The sequence below is a fragment of the Talpa europaea genome (assembly GCF_964194135.1).
Source record: "Talpa europaea genome assembly, chromosome: 12".
Classification (NCBI taxonomy): Eukaryota; Metazoa; Chordata; class Mammalia; order Eulipotyphla; family Talpidae; genus Talpa; species Talpa europaea.
In genome coordinates this window covers 90924837-90948127 of record NC_140079.1, presented here as the reverse complement: position 1 = coordinate 90948127, position 23291 = coordinate 90924837, and the positions used below count along the sequence as shown (strand labels likewise).

Below are 23291 nucleotides of genomic sequence, written 5' to 3'. Positions count from 1 at the left end.
TGGATCGCAGGACCCGAAAGTTCGTATCTTCCCCAAAACACAGACAGGGACACAAACACAGAAACCTTCCCCAGCTCGCGCTGCTCCCCTCCAAAACAAAACACGGATCTGTGTATATACTATGTGGAGTTTACCTACGTGTAACACTCATATAATTGCCTGATTTGTCCCCCACACGGCCCCCACATTCCGTGATACCCCTTCTAGCCTGTTGCCTTTGCTTAGGATTTCCTCAAGAGGGAAGGCCAGACATCTTAAGAACTCAAGGAACTACCCAGGAGACGACAAAGAGAAGAAAATGTAAATTATGTCTTGCTTTTCCTCCTCCTGGGTTATCCCACAACTGTAGTTTTCCCTGGGAAGGGGCAAACTCAAGAACTGCCCCCGTCATCTTGCTCTTGGTGATATTATCTCTTTTATGAAGCAAAGACTGAAGGGGGAATGGGACACAGTTTTAAAATGGAGTATTTTGGGTGCCAAATGGGGCCCACTACCTGGTGGCAGGAGCCAAAAGCCAAGCCACCCAGCTTTTGCGAAAAGAACCAGTTTAATTAATGCAAGGTGACTGGCTGGAGACTGGATTTTAGCACTTTCACTATTAAATATGTACTGAAGTGGAAATTGTTCATGTATCCTGCTTGGGGTTGGTGTGCATCTTGTGTCTGTGGCTATATGTATGTCATCAATTGCTTCAGATATTTTCTCTTGTTCCCTCTGTTTATTCTCTCCCTAACCCTGTGCTTTCATTACATTTTATAACTACATACCACTTTTATCTTTCATTTATTTTTCTATACATTTGCCTCTCCATGTTTCATTTTGAGTATTGTCTTCTAAATTTTCTGGACTCCTAACTTTACTTCAGTTGTCTGAGTCTGCTATCCTTTAAGATACAATTCAGTTACAACATTATTTTGTTTTAGAATTTCTGTTGACTTTTTTTTTTCACCTTTGTCACGCCATTGTCATAATTTGCAGTTCTCTTCTCAAATTCTCAGTATTTTTTATCTTTGAACACAGTGGATGTTTTTACTTGAATAATTCTTGGCTGATAATTCTTACATACGGACCCTTTCTATTTGTAGTTTCATAGTTTCTCATTCATGTAAACTTGTTTTCTGTGTCTTTTTCTTATATTTTTTGTATTGTGTTCGAGCTCACATGTGGAAAATTGTTTTTAGAAATAATTTAGAATATTTTTAATTCCTCCCAAGAGGGTTTTTTGTTTGTATGTTTGTTTGCTTCTGCCTGACACTTCAATCCAGTCCAGAGGCAGAGACATGTTGGAGCTCTTTTGTATTCGCTGCAGTGACTGACTGACTTCTGGTTTACTTTAACTCTTGACAGCTCAAAGCCATGAAAGTTTACTAGTACAACCCCAACCAAGGCTTGTGGATTTAACTTTGTCACTCCACCATGAGGCTGGGCTCACTATGAGGCTAGTTTCAGAAGGGCTGCTCAGCTTCCTTGTCTCTTGACTGACTCTTTAGAATCTTTCCCAAAGAGGAAAGATTCCCCAAAAGCTGTGCCTACCTCTACAAAGTTCAGTCTTCTAGTTGTATTCAACAGGAATGTTTATTTGTATTACTTATTCCCTGATTTAAGAGAAAAATTATGAGGAATTAATCCTACCATTTGCTGATGTTCACATTGACTGGTAACTTAACATTAAACAGCCTTTCTTCCATCCCTAGTATTGAACACTCTTTGTAGAAGAATGTATTTGTTGACACTCAAGCAATTTGCAGTGCTCCTCTGGAAAAATTTTACCATAAAGGTAGGTAACCATGGAAATTGTCCACAGATGCCCATTTGTTGTAGTTCAGTTTGTGTGTGTGTGCTTTTGAAAATCAATTCCAGAGCTGTGGGTGGCTTTTGCAAATCTATAAAGCTGAGTTAAAAATATAGTGTGAACTATAAAAAATTGAGAGGGGAGGCAGGGTGGTATGAGACAATTCAGGAAACACTGGCTGTTCCCAAGTAAAACTGGCAGAAGCTTAATATTAGAATAACCATTTGCTTTAACTGTGTACTCTCAAGTCAACTAATGCCATTTTTTTATTCCTCTAGAGGAGGCGTTTCATTAATTTAATATTGGAAGTCTTAACAGCACTGACATTTCCAATGATGATTTTGCTATTCCGTGTAAATACTAAGATACATGGTACTCGATCTTACAATTTTATTCCTCAATCCATCAGTAATCTGCCTTTTTCGCTACAAAATCCTGACGAATGGGAATTGATTTATGTGCCTTCTAATATTAATGTGGTAAAAGAGATCACTGAGAATGTGCAGAAGAATCTAAACATCAGTATAAAAGGTTAGAAATTAAGATTTTCTGTAAAATTTATTGTTTTTGATGGCACTAATACCAAGACAGAAAAAAAGAATAAAGTTGAAAGAATCACACTTGTTAATTTTGACTAAAAATGTAACCGTAGTTATATATTGACACTATGATATTGGTTGAGGAATATAAACACACAGATCATGAAACAGAATAGAGAACCTAGAGATATATCTACATAAATAAGACAATAGTTTTTACAACAGTGCAAAAGAATTCGGCGCAAGATAATGTTTTCAGCAACTGATGCTGAACAATTGACTATCAATAGCTAAAACAGTGAAACCTCACATCTTAAGCAAAATCTATATGAAAGTGGATTACAGGGCCTCCCCGGTGGCGTAGCGGTTGAGCGCTGGGTTGCGAGGCTGCCCGCGGCCTCCCTCTGCAGCGCCGGTTCGATCCCCGGCTGCTCCCCGGCCACCAGAGGAGGGTCCCACATGGCGCGCAGACCTCTCCTGCCGCCCGCTGCTCCCCTCAGCAGTGTACTTCGGTCCTTCTGCCTGCTCTGCTCCCCGCTCTGGCTCTGGTGAATTCTCTCACCCTCCCGCGCTTCTGACTGTACCCAGTGCTTGTATAAACAAAATAAACAAACAAATAAATAAAAGCATGCCTCTATAAAAAAAAAAAAAAAAAAAGAATTCACCTTTAAAAAAAAAAAAAAGTGGATTACAGATCTAAGAGTAAAATGATAAAACATTTAGTGGAGAATCTTTGTAATTTAGATGAAGAATTCTTAGACATCACATCAAATGCAGGGGCGATGAAATTAAAAATAGATGGATTATATTTCTGATACATATTATTTGTGGTTGTTCTTGGAGCTAAAAAGTGCATATGTAATTACTCACAATCTACTTACAGCTAATATTTTATCACTTCATTGTAATGTCAGGTATTTACAAGTATATCGGCCTCTTTATATTTATCTCTCAATGCTGTAGTTTTTGTTTCTACCAAAATGGAAAACTTCACCAGAAAATGTTATAATTCACACATATTTAAAGAACTTAAGAAGACAAAACTATTTACACAGATATTTTCCATAACTTGCTCCTCCTTTCACTCTCAAAGTTGCAAAGTTTTCTTTTCATACTGTTTTCTTTCTTTCTGAAGGACTTCCCTTAATAATATTTAGAGCACATCTCCTAATGCATTCTCTTTGTTTTCCTTCATCTTATATTATCTCTACTCAACTTCCCTTCTGGAGGATATTTTCTTTTTTTTTTTTCCACTTTTTTTTATATTCCCCTTACAATTGCAACCCCGATTTTGACCCCAATCCCTCCTTCACCCCCCCCCCCAAAGAGTGTCTCTGGTCCATAGTTGTTTGTTGATTTTGATTTTTTTTCTTTCTTATAGTTATTCTTTTTCCTGGTCCATATTTAGGTTTTCTAGATTCCTGTTATGAATGAGACCATCCGGTATTTTTCTTTTTCTTTCTGGCTTATTTCGCTGAGCATGATCCCTTCCAGCTCCATCCATGTTGCTGCAAATTGCATGTGTTTATCTTTTTTTGAATGCTGAGTAATATTCCATGGTGTATATGTACCACATCTTCTTGATCCAGTCATCTATTTTTGGGCATTTGGGTTGTTTCCAAAGCTTAGCTATTGCAAATTGTGCTGCTATAAACATAGGGGTGCAGGTGCTCTTTGGAATTGATGTTTCTGTGTCCTTTGGGTAAATACCTAGGAGTGGAATTGCTGGATCACATGGAAGCTCTGTCTTTAGTAGCTTGAGGAATCTCCACTCAGCTTTCCATAGTGGTTGGACCAGTTTGCATTCCCACCAGCAGTGCAGGAGAGTTCCTTTCTCTCCACATCCTCTGGAGGATATTTTCATCGGGTATCAAATTCTGATTTAATATCTCCTCTTTCAGCATTTAAAAAATATTTGCCATTTTCTTCTGACTCCTTTGGTTTCTGAAAAGAACTATGCTATCATTTGATTCCTTATTTCCCTACAGGTAATGTGTCATTTCTCTCTAGATGCTTTCAAGATTTTTTTCTGTCTTTGTCAGATGTTTGATTGTGATGTGTGAAGTGTGGTTTTATTTCATTTCGGGGTTCAATGAGCCTTTTGTATCTATAAATTTCTATCTCTCACCAAATTTGGGGGATTTTCAACAGTTATTTCCCAGTTATTTTTCCACATGACTTTCTGTCTGTTCTCCTTGGACTGTAATGACACAAATACTATACATTTTGTATTGCCCCACAGGTCATTGAGGATCTTTGCAACTTTTCTCCAATCTTTTTTTCTTCTTTTGTCCAGACTAGGTCATTTATACTGATTGATCTGTCTTCACTGATTTCTTCCTCTGTTACCTCAATACAACTATGGAGCCATCAACTGAGTTTTTTTTAAAGCACAGTTTGGCATGATCTCCACCTCCTGATTTGTTTTGTTTCTTTTAAAATAGATTTATGAAATATAATGTACATGCCTATATTCACCCATTTAACATGTACATTTCAGTGGTTTTTAATATATTTATAGTTATGCAGTCATTACCACAGTTTTATAGCATTATCATCACCAATCTTTAGCCATTGCCCCACAATTTTTAAGCCCACCAGAGTGAAGAAAACACTATTTTCTGTCTCCATAGATTTGCTTATTACTTTATGTAATGTATAAATAAACCTTTTATGTAAGTTTTATACAAATGCAATGTGTAATCTTTTGTGACTGCCTTTTGACTTAGCATACTATTTTCAAGGTTCATACATGTATCAGCACTTCAGAGCTTTCATTGCTAAATAATATGCCATTGTATGGACATGTGGGTATTTCCACCTTTGTGCTATTATAAATCACATGCTGTGAACATTTATCTATAAGTTTTATGTAGCTAAGTTTTTATTTCTCTTGGGTATATATCAGGACTGGAATGAATAGGTCATAGACTAACTCTGTGTTTAGCTTTCTAAGGGACAGCCAGACTATTAGAGTGTTTAATATTCTGTTCAGCCCTGTATGAATGTTCCAACTTTTGCACATCTTTACCAGCACTTCTGAACACCTGTCTTTACTGTAGCCATCTCAGTGGTGTGTAGTGGTACCTCATTGTGATTTTGATTTGTACTTCCCTGGTGACCAGTGATTTATTTTATATATGGCTTATGGTTCTTATTTAAAATTATAGTGATAATTTATAAAATATCAATTTTTTTGAATCCCAAATGTCCATTAAGTAATTGTGATACCAATATTTGAGAAACAGTGTTTTTAACTGTATAGTATTCGGATAAGCTTTTGTCCATGTAAAATAGTGTCTCCCCTCTTAGAAGGGATTATGAGCTATTTTTATTTAAGTGAACAATTTTGCCTTTCCACAGCGCATGGATTTTCTTCAGAAACTGAACTTGAGAGGTACATTGAATATGACAATAAAGCTCTTAAAGTGCTGGCTGTCGTCGTTTTTAACTCTGTCTTTAAAAATATAAATGACCCTCTGCCACTTCAGGTGAGGAAATTTTATTTAGAAAATTTCTAAATTAATAGTGATTATACTTCTAGTTTGACATCATTAACCCTGTTTTATAAATGAAAGAATTACCCTTCCCTAAATCAACTTCTTGTATACCATAGAGCAAGAATTTAAACCCAGGTCTAAATAACTTTAATGCCTGTGTTTTTAACCACTGCATTACGCTGTTAAAGGAAGACATGTATCTTCCAAATAAAAAGTCCTAGATTCATGAGAAACTGATGAATCAAGCAATTTCTACAAAGAGTGGTGGTGAAATGAATAAGCTTCAAAGCAGATATATGTTCAGTAACAACCAAGCTTGGAAAAACCCTCTTTCTTGGGATGAACCACAGAATTTACCATAGGAGGTTTTTGATGCAGGTTTTGATGTTTTGATGCAGGTTTCTTTCACTGTGCAGAAGCTTTTTAGTTTGGAGTAGTTCCATTTGTGTTTTTGTTTTTTGCTTTTGTTCCCCTTGCTCTTGAAGTCAAGTTCCTAAACATATCTCTAAGGGCAATGACAAGGATTCTATCACTTAGATTTTTTTAGGTATGTTTTACATCTTTAATCCATTTTCAATTAATTTTGGCATATGGTGTTAGATATTGTGTAGTTTCATTCATTTGCATGCAGCCGTCCAATCTTCTCAGCATCATTTATTGAAGAGACTTTCCTTGCTCCATTTTGTGCTCTTGACCTCTTTGTTATAAATTAGGTATCCACATATGTTAGGCTTGATTTGTGACTCTCAGTTCTGTTCAATTGATCTATGTGTTGTTTTTATTCCAGTACCATGAAGCTTTAACTACTGCAGCTTTGTAGTATAGTTTCAAGTTGGGGAGAATACCTCCACTTTTGTTCTTTGGTTCTTAGAAGTATTTTTGCTATTTGGAGTTTTTTGTAGTTCCAAACAAATTTCATAATTTTTTGTTCTGTTTCTGTGAAAACTGCTATTGGAATTTTCATGGGGATTGCATTGAACCTGTATATTGCTTTAAGTGCTGTTGCAATTTTAACTATGTTAATTCTTCCAACCCATGAGCATAAAAGATCTTTCCACTTCTTTGTGTCTTCTGGGATTTTGTCCAGCAATATTTTATAGATTTCCATGTACACATCTTTCATTTATTTAGTTAAATTTATTCTTGATATTTAATTCTTTTGTAAATAGAATTGCTTTCTTGGTTTCTTTTTATGCTATTAGTTGTGTATAGACACAGAAGAGATTTTTTTGTGTATTAATTTTGTAGTCTACTACTTCACTAAGGTTGTTTATTATATCTAATAAGTTTTTGTTGTAGTCTTAGGATTTTCTGTGTATCTTATCATGTTGTAATGATGGTAATTCTTCCAATACATGAGCATGGAATATTTTTTCATTTCTTTCTGTCTTCTTTTTCTTTCAAAATGTCCTGTAGTTTTTCAGACAATTATAAATCAGAGACATACTGCAGGGGGGGAGGAGGGAGAGGGATAAGAGAGAGGGAGGGAAGAGCACAGGTGACTAAGGTGATGGTGCACAGGTGCATTGGTGAAAGAAACTATATTGGGACTACACCTGAGGGGGTGGGGGGAAGCAAATATTGTTTAAAAATGAACAATGATGTAAAAAATTAAAAAAATAATATAAAAATTAATATAAAAAAATAGGGCCTCCCCAGTGGCACAGCAGGTTGAGCGCAGCGCTGTGAAGCTGTCTGCAGCCTCTGCAGCGCCAGTTCAATTCCCCACCAGCCAGGCAGATAACTCACATGGCGGGGCAAACCTCTCCTGTCTCGCCCGCTGCTCCCCTCAGCAGTGCACTTCAGTCCATCTGCCTGTTCTGCTCCCCGCTCTGTCTCTGGTGAATCCTCTCACCCTCCCGTGCCTTTAGCCTGTACTCCAGTTCTTGTATAAAAATAAATAAATCTTAAAAATAATAATAAAAAATAAAATTTTTAAAAATGTCCTATAGTTTTTGATGTATAGGTCTTATCTCCTTTGTTAAATTTATTCTTAGTATTTAAGTCTTTTTGATGCAGTTATAAATGGAGTTTTTTCTCCTAATTTCTCTCCTGGCTAGTTTATTGTTGCATATTCAAGCATAACAGATTTTTGTATATTCTATAGCCTGCCACTTTACTATATTCACTATTTCTAATAGTTTACTAGAGTTTGTGTCATCTGAAAAAATGATCATTTTCATTTTTCCTTCCAATTACCTTTTATTTCCTTTTCATGTTTTATGGCTCTTATTAGGACTTCCAATATTATGTTAAATAATAGTGATAATAATGGGCACTCTTTCCTTGTCCCTGGTTTTAGGGGAATGTTTTCAGTTTTTCACCACTAGCTTGTTTTGTACCCTAATATATGGTCCATATTTGAGAATGTTCCATGTGCACTTGAGAAGAATATGTATTTTGTTTATATAGATCTGGGATCCCAAAGAGGTGGGATTACATTGTGACATGCACATGATACCAGATCTCCCACAGTTTATCCACAGCAGCAGCCTGGCCCTCTGTGCCTCTCTCTATCCCCATTGATACAACAGCATGTTATCCACCATCCCCAAGTTGTCTCCGGTACCTAAAGTAGCTAGCAGTAACCAAAAATTGGAGCCATAGCACCACCTACTGAAAAAGAAAATGATAACCACTAATTACCATGTTGCTGATCAAACAAAAAGTGAGAAATCATTTTTAAAAGATGATAGAGCTGCCAAATGCACAGACAGTGAAATACACAGACACTTCAAGGTAATATGATACCATAAGGAGAAAATGAAAACTCTCCAGAATCCGTACTTAAAGACATAGTAGATTATGACCTAGCCAACAGAGAATTCAAAATAGTTATCAAAAAGAAACTCAGAGATATAAGAAAAAACAGAAAATAAATTCAGAGAGAACAAGAATAAAATTAATTAGCAAAAGGAAGGGATTGGAGCTATAAATAAGAAATTAACAGCAATTCAGGATGTGAGAAACTCAACAATATCAAGAGTGCTATGAAAATAGAATAGGATATACTTCAAGGTACCTGTATAGATCCCGGTGGGGGGGTGGTGTGGGGGAGTGTGCCATGGGAAGTTGTACTCAAGAGTGCTTTCCCTAACAACCCAAATGCCCAAAAATAGATGACTGGATCAAGAAGATGTGGTACATATATACCATGGAATATTACTCAGCATTCAAAAAAGATAAACACATGCAATTTGCAGCAACATGGATGGCGCTGGAAGGGATCATGCTCAGCGAAATAAGCCAAAAAGAAAAAGAAAAATACCGGATGGTCTCACTCATAGCAGGAATCTAGAAAACTTAAATAAGGGACCAGGAAAATGAATAACTATAAGAAAGTGAAAATCAAAATCAACAAAAAACTATGAACCAGAGACACTTTTAGGGGGGCGGGGGTGGGAGGGGAGGGATTGGGGTCAGAATGGGGGGGCTGCAATTGTATGGGGAATATAACAATAAAATTTATAAAAAAAAAAAAAGAGTGCTTTCCCAAGTGCCCTCCTTTATGGGGTCCTGGTTGGCATGAAGTACCTCAGGCTCTGCCACCTTAAGGTTCTTCTGGGCCAGGGGCATGGGTCTGTTGATCATTTTTACTCTCCACTCTCCTGGGCCTTTGATCAGGTTGGCATTCCTGCCATCTGTGTGCCAGAATGCCACCTCTGTGTGTCTCTTGCCACCCACCTTTCATCACTCAAATAGTGGATCTCACCAGCATCCTGAGGCAATGAGCAGATGAAGCATTACTATTGATCCGTTAGTTTTGGATTGACAAGGAGAAATGGAAGAAATGTCTTAGGTCACCATGATGCTGTTGTAATTCCAAATGTATTTCATTGTGTGACATTGAAACTTTTCATGTATTTATGGGCCATATGTATAGTTAGTTATTATGAACTGGCTACATTTTGCGAGGACTTCAAATATAGATAGATTGCAGGACACATGTTGTACTTGGAGAATCATTTTTGACATCAGCAGAGTCTCATCTTTTAAATCACATGGTTTCCCATCTAGACTCAGATTTCCTTTATTTCTAGTATTTGCTTTTCAGGTTTGATTTTTAAACATAGCCTGTTTTCTATTGCTACTTCTAGGTAAACTATCATCTGCGTTTTCTTAGGATACAGAGGACTCTTTCATGGCCAGACAACATCGGCTGGAAAACATCCCTACTCTTTCCTATTCATTCTTCTCTAGGGCCCAGGAACCCAAACTTTCATGATGGAGGAAGTCCTGGTGAGCAGATTTTAAACAGACTTATTATCACAGTTGTATACTAACATATCACTTATATATATGAGAGGAAATCTCAGCAGAAAAATAGAAAACGGTAAAAAGATATAAAACACAAAGTCTGAAATTGGAAAATACAGGAAAGATTTAATAGCCAAGTGAACATGACAGAAGAAAAAGTAAGTGCACTTGGAAAAAATAAACTGCATTCAATCTGAAACCACCCCAAAAAAGTTTAAAATGGAGTTTCAATTAAATGTGGGGAAATACTAAATGCTATGCATGTTGTAATTAGAGTCATTGTGGAATAAGAGAGAAGAGGGCTGGGGAAAAAATAGGTAAGAAAATGACTTGGAGAGTCTTCATTTTTATTAAAGACAGCTATAGGTGGCCAGGGATGATATTTACATATCATATAAAATATATTTCAAGACAAAGGACTATTTGGTCAGGAAAACACAGCAATTATGTATTCACTTAGTAACAGTGCTTCAGAATATATAAAGAAAAATTGACAGAATTAAAGGAAGTATTGGACAATTCCATAATCATAGGTAGCAATATTAATATTCTTCTTTTGGAAAATGATCGATGATCTAAAAAACTATAAAGATATAGGTAACATGAATAAACTTTTCAGTTTTCCTAAACTGATTGACATTTGTAGAATTGAATATTTTAACAGGATAGAATACACATTTTGTTAATTATGATTTCTTCACCAGGATTACTCTTATGCTGGATTGTTATGAAACAAATCTCACTGAAATTATAAAGACTGATTATACAGGGTATTTCTCTCTTATGACGATGTAATTGGAGATCAATAACAATAATATAAGTAGAAATAATGTAAATATTTGGACAATAAACAACACATTTCTGAATAATCCATGAGTCAAAGAATCAAAAGAAGTTAGAAGATATTTTCAATTGAAAATTCTCTCACCCTTTCACGCTTCTGACTGTACCCAGTGCTTGTATAAATAAATATATCTTTAAAAAAAAAGAAAAGAAAAAGGAAGAAAAGAAGACATGTTAACATTTAAGAGTGAACTTTGGGGGCTATAGATAAAGCAATGCTCAGAAATAACTTCATAGTTTTAAATGTTCCTTTATTGTTTAAATGTTCCTAAATTCCAACCTTAAGCAATTAGTAAAAGAAAAACAAATTAAGCCCCAAGCTGCCTTTTTACCTGATTTTATATAGTTACCTTGGTTTCCGCGAGGCAGTTTTCCTTGGGAGCCATTCTGCGTTACTCACTGAAATATTTCTGTCTTCAATTTACATTTCCAAGTTTTTGTCACTCTTTAATTCAACCTGCATTCTTTGGTAAATATAAATCACATTTAGGAAACCTACCACTTTTGTTAAATACATTTTATTTAGGGGAAATGTAAATCAGATTCAGCTGAAGTAGTATCCCTTACTTCTATATAAAAACTCATAGGTTCCCAGAGTAATTATGTTCAGTTGGCCTTGACACTGTTAGAGACTTGTCCAGATTTAGTGATAAGATGGAAGGAATGTAAAGAGACCAATCAAGGATTCAACCAAGGGACATTTATTGTATATCACACAACAGGAGAGGGGCGACAACTGCCATGAACCTCACTGTCTCCCTGAGAGTGGCAGAAGTCCTGGTTTGATGGGTTTAATCACTAATGCAGAGAAGCATAGTATTGGATAACCAAGGTTTTACCAGGTTAACTCAGTAACAGGAACGTAAGGTAAGATTACAAGAGCTCTGTAAAAATACAGTAGTAAATGTAGATTCTGTAGGTGACAAGCCATGGATTACTTCAGTTGCCTTATTCTTTGTGTGTCTGAATGGTTCCTTAGTCTGCTTTACTTGACAACGTTGTTTTTTTTCATGCAGGATACATCAGAGAAGGGTTCCTGGCTATACAGCATGCCTTAGATAAGGCCATCATGCTGTATCATCAGAAGAGCACTAAAGAGCTGTTCAATGGAATCAGTATCTCCTTACAGAGATTTCCACACCCAACTTATTCTCAAGATGTATTAATTTGGGCCATGAATTCTTTCCTCCCTTTGATGTTCATACTCATGTTCTCACCAACTGTACTTTCCATTATACGATCCATTGTGTCAGAAAGGGAAAAAAGATTGAAGGTAATCCAAATTATATTCTGATAACATTTCTGTAATTTTTAAGTCTGTGGACCTCTTTAATTGAGAATTGGATGATTTTGGCATATTAACCATTATTGGGTAGTTGTTACAGCCCAGTAGCAGCAAGTCCAAATATAGAACAGGAAGAACAAATATGATGCCACTTAACAGAAGTTAGAGACCATATCAAATTATGCAGTGTACACAACTGAAATCACAAAATGGAGATTAGAGAACGGAGCTTAAAAAAAGTATAACTACAGAATATTTTCAAAAATTAATAGTAGACCCCAAGTCACAGGTTCACAAAGCTCAGAAACACAAAGCAGGATAAATACAACACACACACACACACACACACACACACACACCCTAGACATGGTAAGTTCAAACTGCTGGGAAGTAAAGACAGAGAAAAATCTCGAAAAAAAGCAGAAGGGAACAAAAAGACTCATTACCAACAAGGAATAAGCGTAAGAACAACTGACTTTTAACTCGGTGAAAAAAGGTAATTCCTGGAATTACAGTGTAATAGAAAAACATCTTAATCCCAGTATTTCAAAGTTCAATTTGAAATGTTTTCCATTTTGGTCCAATGCTAAGTGTAGTAGTGAAAAACACTAGGTGTAGTGTTGAAAAATAATTTCCAAAGTCAGGAGAAATACATTGTAATGTCAGTGTTGCCCTTAACAACTGCATTTTGACCCCACACTCAACTTTCTGAGTCTTGATTTTTCTTATTCATAAAGTGGAGGTGATAGTCCCCATTTATATTACAGGTTTCATGGGAATTTAGTTAGAAAAATATATGTGAAAATACTGTGAATAACTGATATTCATAATATTTTACTTCCTTTGCATATCTTACAGGAGTACCAGCTCATAATTGGACTTAGAAACTGGATGATCTGGGCTGCCCATTTCCTCACATTTTTCTTCTTTTATATCATTATCATCTTTTTGATATGTGTGCTATTCTTTGCCAAGGCGAGTATCTGATTTTGTACAATCCAATAGAAATACAAGTCCCATATGTAATACTAAATTTTATTTTTTTTTAAACCTTGGATTTTTTTTTTAAAGAATTATTTATTTATTCATACAAGCACTGGGTACAGTCAGAAGCGCGGGTGACAGAATTCACCAGAGCCAGAGTGGGGAACAGAACAGGCAGACTGACGAAGTACACTGCTGAGGGGAGCAGCGGGCGGCAGGAGAGGTCTGCGCGCCATGTTGGACCCTCACCCTGTGGCCGGGGATCGAACCGGTGTTGCAGAGGCTGAGGCACCTTCACAGCCTAGCGCTCAAACGCTGCGCCACCAGGGAGGCCCAATACTAAATTTTAGTAGCAACTAGAAATTTTAAAAAGTAGAGGGAATTATCTTAATTAGCCCTTCTCTGCAAAATAGTATTTCAGTGTGCAAACAGTGTAAAAATTGAGATATTTTACATTCTTTTTTGTACTCTTCAAACTCCAATGTGTGTTTTGTATTTTTAATATATCTCAGTTCATACACTATATTTTTCATTAGAAATACTTGATCTGGGGCCTCCCCTGGTAGTGCAGCGGTTGAGCGCTGGATTGCAAGGCTGCCTGCAGCCTCTGCAGTGCCAGTTCGATTCCCCGGCCACCGGCGAGTGTCCCACAAAAAAAAAAAAAAAAAGAAAGAAAAGAAAAAAAAAGAAATACTTGATCTGTATTTGACACTGCTTTCATTTTTTAAATTAAATAAGGGACCAGGAAAATGAATAACTATAAGAAAGTGAAAATCAAAATCAACAAAAAACTATGAACCAGAGACACTTTTAGGGGGGCGGGGGCGGGAGGGGAGGGATTGGGGTCAGAATGGGGGGGCTGCAATTGTATGGGGAATACAACAATAAAATTTATTATTAAAAAAAAAAAGAAAAAAAAATAAATTTTTAAAACATGAAAAAAAAAATAAATAAAAATAAAAATTACTAAACTAAAACCAAAACTACAGTTTGTCATGCTAGCCACATTTCAGGCACCAATAGCTTCATGGTGTTAATAGCGGCTTATCAGACAGCTCCATGGATTGCAGCATGCTTTGAAAGAAAAAAGATCATGCTCAGAGAAATAAGCCAGAAAGAAAAAGAAAAATACCGATGGTCTCACTCATAGCAGAAATTTAGGAAACTTAAGTAAGGGGCCAGATAAAATCTAATTATAATAAAGTAAAAATCAAAATCAACAAGCAACTATAAACCAGACACACACTATGGGGCGGGGGTTGGGGGGTGTAAGGGGAGTGGAGGGGGTATGATCAAAACAAGGGGGGTGGGAATTGTATAGGGACTATAACCAAGATGAAAATGCATACATTGTGCAAAAATGAAAAATTATGTAAAAAAATGTATAAAATAAAAAAAAATTTAATTAAAGAATTTTAAAATTAAAAAAAAAAAAGGAAATCACAGCGTGGACTTACTGGCCTCAGTTGCCAGGAGGATGAAATATGGCTTTTATTTTCTCCACTATGGCAATGCAGAGCCTGCTAAATATCTGAGCAGAACTTAAACCCTAGGAAGTGGTTTACTTTTTTTTTCCCTAAACTTTTTTTTAAGATTATTTATGCATACAAGCGCTTGGGTACAGGCCAGAGGCGTGGGGAGTGAGAGGACTCACCAGAGACCAAGTGGGGAAAAGAACAGGCAGATTGACCGAAGTACACTGCCGAGGGGAGCAGTGGGCGAGTCAGGAGCGGTCTGCTATGCCATGCAGGCAGCTCCCTGGCAGACAGGAAACGAACTCATGCTGCAGAGGCTGCGGATGGCTTCATAGGTTGTGTCTTAACCACTTGCGCCACCAGTGAGATCTTTCCATCTCACTGAGCTTCAGTCACTGAGCAGTGTGATCTATAATATTGGGGCCATCATTTTCTCTCCCTTGCCTTGTGTTTTTGTGACACTACTTACTATGTACCTTACATAATATAATTATTTTATTATAGATTTTCAGTGAGCCAATCTTTCGCTACAGTGACAGTAGTTTCATCTTTGTCTTTCTTATGTGTTATGCCATTGCTTCAATATTCTTTGGCTTTATGGTTAGCACATTCTTCAATAAAGGTGAGTCTAAGACTTCTCCTTTAACAGAATTTCTATTTTAACTGATCAAGATAGGATCATATATGGGAGTGACTTCTAGCAACTTCATATCTAGTCTTGGCTTATATTCTAACATAGAAGATGAATTAATTGCACACGAAATGGGAGGTAAAGAGAACACTGGGAATTAATATGTCCAGTGTATATGGGTGGACTTGAATCCCATTATTCCTAAAGTAGCATTCCTAACCAAAGCATGGGATTTGGTCAGGGCCTCGTCTTACCTGGTCATGAACTCCAGTTTTTACCTCCACAAAGCTGTAGTTACCAAAAGAACTACTCAGTTTCTCAGCTTATGTCGTCAGCTGGAAAATTTCCACATGGATAAAGTAGCCCCAAGGTACCTGTGTGTTTCTTTCATCCAACTCCTGCCACCAAATTTTGAGCTCTCTGCTGCAGTCAAGTGTTATTCTTATATTGTCAGTCAGCTGTTTTAATTATCCTTTTTGAGATCATTGGTCTAAAATATCTGGTCTCCCTTTACTGAGAGCAGAAGTCTCCTGTAAGGGAACAGAGGGGAGTTAAAGCAAGGGTAGGGAAATTTTATTACTGGCAAAAGAATTCATTAAGTATTTGTTTTCAAAAGGTCAATCAGGCATCTAGAGAGGATCCAAGCTGAAGTGCTAGAATTTGTTAGAAATTCAGGTGCAATATTTAATGCTTGGTTTGGGGTGATAGTAGTGGGCATGTAGTGAAACGGATAGATTTTATGTTTTGAAGACAGTTGAAAAGATTTGATTATGGGCAAGATTATTATGTAGATAAACTAAATGTAGGAAGTGAAGGTAATTCAAAGGAGTGATATCAGCAAGATTATGGTTTAGAAATGTATACATCTTTTTATATGCCAGTAATACTCCATAAGGTGATTTTTTTTTAAGGAGAATAATGGATAACTCATGTCATTGTAGTTTTACTTGGGCATATTTTTACTTCATCAATTTTAATTTATTTTGCATGTTGCTTCAAAATGGCCTTATATTTTCTTGACTTCTAGCACGTTTGGCTGTTTCTACTGGAAGCATCCTATATTTTGCCAGCTTTTATCCATTTAACTCTCTAACACAACGCTATGGAGAGATAACCCTCACCAAGAAGGTGGCTGCTTGTCTCAGCTCAAATGTTGCATTGTCACTGGGGATTAATCTTTGGCTCAAGTTGGAAATAAAAGGTAAGTATTTGCCTTCCACATATTATCTTTGATATTTGATTCCTAGAAAGGTGAGTTGAGACAGTGTGGGTGGATCAGTGGGTGAGGAGGTAAGAAAATGTTATAAAATAGTAGAGTACCTAACCTGAGATACTGTATGAACCCATACAAACTGAAGTATGACTGTTTATGTCTGGAAAATTGTACTGGTACCTTATCTATTAGAAACATACTTCTGGTTATTTCCCCTGCCTCAAAATCCTCATTCAGTTCTCTGCCATCCAGTATCCCTTTCTGAAACTCATTGTCCTTCCTTAAACTTGGGAAGTTATGCATGGTCCGAATGTGACTTTTAAGATATGAAAAGCCTGTAACACTTCTTCAGGCCCATTTATCTATATGCCTTTGCCAATACAAATGCCACCACCATACAGTGTTGGGTAATCCCATCTGAATATTTCTCCAGGGTTTCTCTAAAATAAAAACCTAGGATCAATGTACCTGTCCTCTGCACCCAACATTACTCTTTTTTGACTTGGGGAGAGGTGATATTCTTCTTTTTCTTACTTTCTAGAATGGACTTCTTTTCCAAAGTGACATTTATACTGCTAACTTTCCAGGGTACACAATACCAGATAAACTACTAGATAAGTGACAGGCTAACTAATTCAGTCCTGTGAATTGAGGAGTATTTCAAATTTGTATACCTTTTATACTATTAAATTATTTCAGAGTCTAGTGAGATGAAAGAAGAGTGAAGACACTGGTATAGCCTTCTCTACATATTTACAAACAAATTATACCTAAAAAAAGAGAATGACTTCTGAATGATAAAAAGATTGCTATCACATGCATCAAGAGGGAAGACACCATGAAAAGAGATAGGAAAAACTATAATTTAAGTTTTCAGCAACACGAGAGCAGTATAACCAAGAGAGGGGTGACTGCCATACCAAGCCTTTCCGTTGCTGTAGACTGAGGGGCTCACACTTGCTCATTGCAACTGAGGGCTATACTGGAGTAGGGTGTGGGAGAGTTGGTGGGCAGGGCAGAGAATATATCACTGGAGAATTACAGGATAAGCATTCAGAGGCTTGCAGCAGAAAAATGAATAGTTGGATTCACCATAGTAGGTATACCTGCAAAGGCAGCTACTGTACTATTGGATAGCAACAAGGCACCCTGATCTGGAAAGTGAAACACTTTACACCCCTTAAATAGGGAGCCTGAAGACAGTGGATGGACTGTCTTGGTGGCTGTCATTATACAGTCTGTATGAAGTGGTGATTGTCAGCTTGAACCTGTGGCTCCCAGATGACAACAGCTGGTCATAAAGGATAGTAGTTAGAACTTTGGTCAACAAGGCACTGAAAGTTCTGGAAAATGAAACAGACTTCCTGATCCAAGAGGCCCAAAAAAGTTCCAAACAGAAACACTATTATTAAATTGCTGACGCTAATGATAAGGAAAGGATACTGAAAAACATTGTCAATAAAGCTATGAATATTGAAACTGTACCAAGCATTTTTTCTTGACCATAATTCCATAAAGTTAGAAGCCAACTTAGAAAAAAATAGGAAATGACACAAATACATAGAGACTAAACAAAAAGCTGCTTAATAGCTATTGATTAAAGAAAGAATTAAAGCAGAAGGCAAAAAAAGACCATGATTGATGAAAACAAAGACACTACCTATTAGAATTTATAGAATGCAATCTTTTTTTTGTTTTGTTTTGTTTTCTCACATGGTTTTATTTTTTTTAATTTAAATAATAAATTTTATTTTTATATTCCCCCATACAATTGCAAACGCCCCATTCTGACCCCAATCCCTCCCCTCCCGCCCCCCACCCCCCAAAAAGTGTCTCTGGTTCATAGTTTTTTGTTGATTTTGATTTTCACTTTCTTATATTCATTTTCCTGGTCCCTTATTTAGAATGCAATCTTAATAGGGAAGACAGTTGCAATGGAGGCCCACATTATGAAGCAAGGAAAATCCCAAGTAAACAACTTAACATTATTCCTAAAACAACTTGACAAAGAGGACCAAATAAATCCTAAAGTTAGTAGAATGAAGGAAATAATAAAAACAGAAGCCAAAGGAAATGAAGTAGAAATCAAGAGGATACAAAAGATCAATGGAACTAGGAGTTGGTTCACTGGAAAACCACCTGGACAATTAACAAAATTGATAAACACTAGCTTGGCTATGAAAAAAGTGATAAAACTGCAATAAATAAAATTAGAAATGAAAGAGGAGAAACACAAAGGATCCTAAGTGATTACTACTATTAAATAACTATACACCAATAAATTGGATAACCATGAAAAAAATGGACTAATTTCTATCACAATATAGTTTACCAAGACTAGACCAGGGAGAAACAGGAGTTGCATAAACCAATCTCAGTCATGGAAATTGAAAGAGCATTCAAAATCTTCATAGACTATGGTGACAGTTCAGGGGTGACTTGATTACACCTGAGAGGAGTAATCAAACATTATACAAAAATGAAAAATGTTGTAAAATAATATACATTCAAGTAAATATAGTTAATTAAAAATCTTCATAAAAGCAAAACCTAGGACCAGACAGCTTTTAAAGAACTTATACCCATCTTGCTCAAAATACATCACCCTGTATCAAAACCAGACAAAGACAGCACAAGAACAGAAAACTACAGACTAATATCCCTTATGAATTATGATGTGAAATCTTGAACAAAATACTAGTGAACTGAACTTAACAATATATTAAAGGATTATATGTGATGATCAAGTGAGATTTATCCCAGAGATGGAAGGCTTGTTTATTATATGTAAACCAACCATTTTTATTTTCTATATCAACAAAAGGAATGATAAAAACTATATATCAATAAATGCAAAGAAAGGAAAGCACTTGATGAGATTCAGCACCCATTTATGAAACAAACTTTTAACAAAATGGGAACAGAAAGAGTCTACCTCAATATAATAAAGTCACAAAATATTATATCTAATAGTGAAAAGCTGAAAGCTTTCCCTTTGAAATCAAGGGAAGGTCACAAGGTTGCTCTCTGTCATCACTTCTGTTTAATATTAGAAGTTTGAACTAGAACAATCACAGTAAGAAATAGAGTTCCAGAGTGGAAAAAAAAAAAAAAAAAAGAAGAAAACTAATGTTACTCATAGGTGACCTGATACTGTATGTGGAATACTCCACCAAAAACCTACTACAAACAAATTAATAGTGTCATGTTACGGTATCAACATACAACAATCTGTAACACTTTTATATACAGAAAAAAAAGAATTAAGACAATGGTCCCATTCACCATTGTTTCAAAGATAATGAAATACCTAAGGAATCAACCTAACTAAGGTGGTAAAGGATTTTTGCAAACTGAAATGAGAGATATAGAACAAGACATAAAAGTATAGAAAGATATTCCATGTTCATAGATAAGGAGAATCAATACAGGCAAAATGACTATTACTTAATGAAATCACCATTTAAATTTCAATGATAATCTTCAAGAAAGTAGAACCAAAAATAATAAAATGTATGTGAAATTATAAAAGGTTCCAAATAACTAAAGCAGTCCTGGAGGGTTGGGGGGGAGAATTCTAAGGGGAAGGAAAAAAATCAAGAAAAATGTAGGCATCATGTTTCTGATTTTTATGCTATAAAGTAGTCATAATTAAAACAGCATGGTATGGGAATGAAAATATACACATGGATTAATGGAACAAAATCAAAGGTCAAAAATAAATCCATATCCATATATCAGTACCTAACTGATGATCATGGAGCCATCATGACCATGCAGTGGAGAAAGGAGAATCTCTCTATCAAATAGTGCTGAGAAAATTGGACATATTTATGCAAAAGAATGAAGTTGGAACACTCACTAACTCCATGCACAAAAATTAAAATGCATTAAAAACTTACAGATAAGACCCACAACAATGAAACACATAGAGAAAAATATTGGCAATACACAACATCCATAATAGAGATGTTTGTGGAGACTCAACCCTATGGCAAAAAAAAAAAAAAAAAATTTGGGATTACCTCAAAAAATTTTACATAGCAAAAGATTTTAAAAACATCCTACTAAATCAAGGAAAATAGCCATAAAATTTTATGCAAGTACTTAGATTCTGTGGTGACTTTCTTTTCCCCTTTCCATCAATACTATATCTTAGCAAAACTTATTTTTTTTCTTCGGTTTCATAGTCAGCTTCCATCTTTATTTTTCCAAATTTTTGTGACCTGATGATTATTTCAGTGGGAATTGAGCATGAGGGAGAAAGTGGAGGGACAGGATCTAATAGGTTTGATGCTTTCTTGACTTTTTGTTATTCATTTTTGTTTCAGTTACTGACTTTGTCAGTACACAAATTTTGTAGAATTTGATGGAAGGAGGGAGGAAACCAGTGTGCTACATATGCCACCATTTTCTTGTGTGACCTACATACTAAGGGTATCAACATATAGATAATTCACAGTGGCAAAATTTCAACCTTTTTTTTCCTTGCCCTTTGAACCCTACTGTTGTCATCTGTGGTAAATATCTCCTTTTTTACTTCAGAAATTGGTGTTAAGTGGGAAAATCTTTGGACACCAGCCAGTCTTGAGGATAACCTTGTCTTTGGCTATTTGATGGGAATGCTTTTACTTGATGCTTTGTTGTATGGCCTTGTGACCTGGTTTATAGAAACTGTCTTTCCAGGGCAGTTTGGCATGCCCCAACCATGGTACTTTTTTCTTAAGGTGAGTTTTAATACTACTGTTATTGCAAGAGGTCCTTTTGGGTATTTCTAATATAATCAAACCAAAAGGTCAGGTTCAGGTCCATTTTTTCATCTATGTATCAACCCTACTAAAAATGCCAGCCATTTCTGGATATAACCTTCCACATAATGCAAATATAAAATATGTGCAGACAAGACATTGATAACCCCACACATTAAAAACTGTAATGCAACCTTTTTCACCTGAGTGATTCATAGTAAATTTAGTTGGAGGATAAAGAAACTTAAAAGTGTCTATTAAGTTGTGATGGTTTCTTAGATTCTAGTGAGTAGATAATTAAATATTTTCATATCTGTGCTCTCAATACTTGCTTCCTTTCAATGGCTACACCTATTAAAGTAGGCAAACAGCTGCATCTTGTCCTCCATGCTCCCTTATCATTACCAGGTAGTATCTAGTACCAAGAAAATATTCCAACCCAGTGTGATAAAATGCCCCGACTATGATCTCATTTTATAGTAATTCCAGCTTGTCCCTACTCTTGAACACTAGTATTTTAAGAGTGTCTGCTTCTAAACCTTGGAGATTCAAATCATACATTTTGTGCAGAATATGATCCCTGAAAGTATACTACAACCTTACCCACCTCACAAAGTTAGTCAAGCCAAAGATTTTCAGGTCCTTATAATGCCTCATTTATGTTTTCAAATTAAAAAATTTTATTAAACAGGAAAAATTACCATTTATTGAATCTAAATACAATGCTTACAGAGTTATTTATTTCACAACACAGTTTATAGTAAGTGATAAAATATATAGCAAAATAGTATCTAGTTTTTACGATTAACTTAACAATAGTGATCCATTTTAATATAAGACTTTTGTGCCTTTATGAGTTGATTAACTGGTGACAAAATATTCCTAAGATCTTATAAGATTTACTTCTTGTCAGTGATACTGGCTGGGTCCCAGACACCAGGGTTTGGTATTTATACAGAAAAAAATATCCTCTGTCATCCAGTGTCTTTTGAGAAAATTTTCTATATAATCAAATTAAAATTTTAATGCAGATAAACTTTATATAAAATTAATCATTTTAAAACGGATGAATCAGTGGTGTTTAGTGTATTTGCAATATACATGCACACATCTACTTCCAAAACACTTTCATCATCCCAAAATTTTCCCCTATCCCAAGTCACTAATGAGCTTTATTTTGTTTGGATTTACTTATTCTGGATGTTTATATCAATAGAATCATATATTATGTGAACATTGTGTCTGCTTCTTTCATCAACATGTTTTTGAGGTTTATCCATATTGTAGTATATATCAGAATTTATTTCATTCTTTTTGATTTATGTATATCAAGCAATTCCTTTATCCATTAATCTGTAGTTGGACATATAGGAGGACATGTTTTGGCTATTTGAAAGTGCTGCTATAAATATTTGTGTACAACTGTCTGTTATTTCTATAATGCTACGATCTTAAGTAGTTTTGCCATATTTTAAATATTAACTTTTTAAATCTATGAACTTTCTATTTATTAATCCTTCTTTAATTTATTTCAACAAGGTTTCATATTTTTCAGGTGTGTCTTTCACCTCTTTCGCTAACTTTATTCCTAAGTATTTTACTCTTTCAGATACTATGGCAAATGGAATCATTAATTTCCTCTTTTTAATTCTTCTTTGCTGGTGCATTAAAACACAACTGATTTTTGCATGTTGATCTTGGACCTTACATCCCCGCTGAATTGGTTTATTAGCTCTAGTAGTGGGTGAGGGGGAGGAAGAACAAGAGACTTTCTGACTTTTTTGATTGCAGTATCATGTTATCTGCAAATATAGTTTTACTTTTCCCTTTCCAGTTTGGAAAGAAATTTTATTTCTTTTTCTTGCCCCATTGTTCTTACTAAAATTCCCAGTACAGTGGTGAATAGCTGAGATGAAAATAGGCACCCTCGTCGTGTTCCTGATTTAAGAGAAAAAGCATTCAGTTTTTCACCATTGAGTATGATATTAGCTGTGTTTTTTCTTTCATAAGCACCGTTTATAATT

The 23291-nt window shown here is 35.7% G+C and overlaps 1 protein-coding gene across 1 annotated transcript in view; it reads left to right on the top strand.

The window, feature by feature from the left end:
* Positions 1 to 1717: 1717 nt before the first annotated feature.
* The window catches only part of LOC311181786 (phospholipid-transporting ATPase ABCA3-like), a gene marked incomplete at both ends in the record, with an annotated part of 69217 nt that continues 47643 nt past the window's right edge, over positions 1718 to 23291 (top strand). The window contains 9 exons of the mRNA XM_084250221.1: positions 1718 to 1777; positions 2071 to 2323; positions 5695 to 5822; positions 9929 to 10070; positions 11948 to 12204; positions 13075 to 13191; positions 15180 to 15297; positions 16334 to 16507; positions 21065 to 21246. Of these exons, the coding sequence (XP_084106347.1) occupies positions 1718 to 1777; positions 2071 to 2323; positions 5695 to 5822; positions 9929 to 10070; positions 11948 to 12204; positions 13075 to 13191; positions 15180 to 15297; positions 16334 to 16507; positions 21065 to 21246 (1431 nt within the window). The remainder of the gene's footprint in view (positions 1778 to 2070; positions 2324 to 5694; positions 5823 to 9928; positions 10071 to 11947; positions 12205 to 13074; positions 13192 to 15179; positions 15298 to 16333; positions 16508 to 21064; positions 21247 to 23291) is intronic.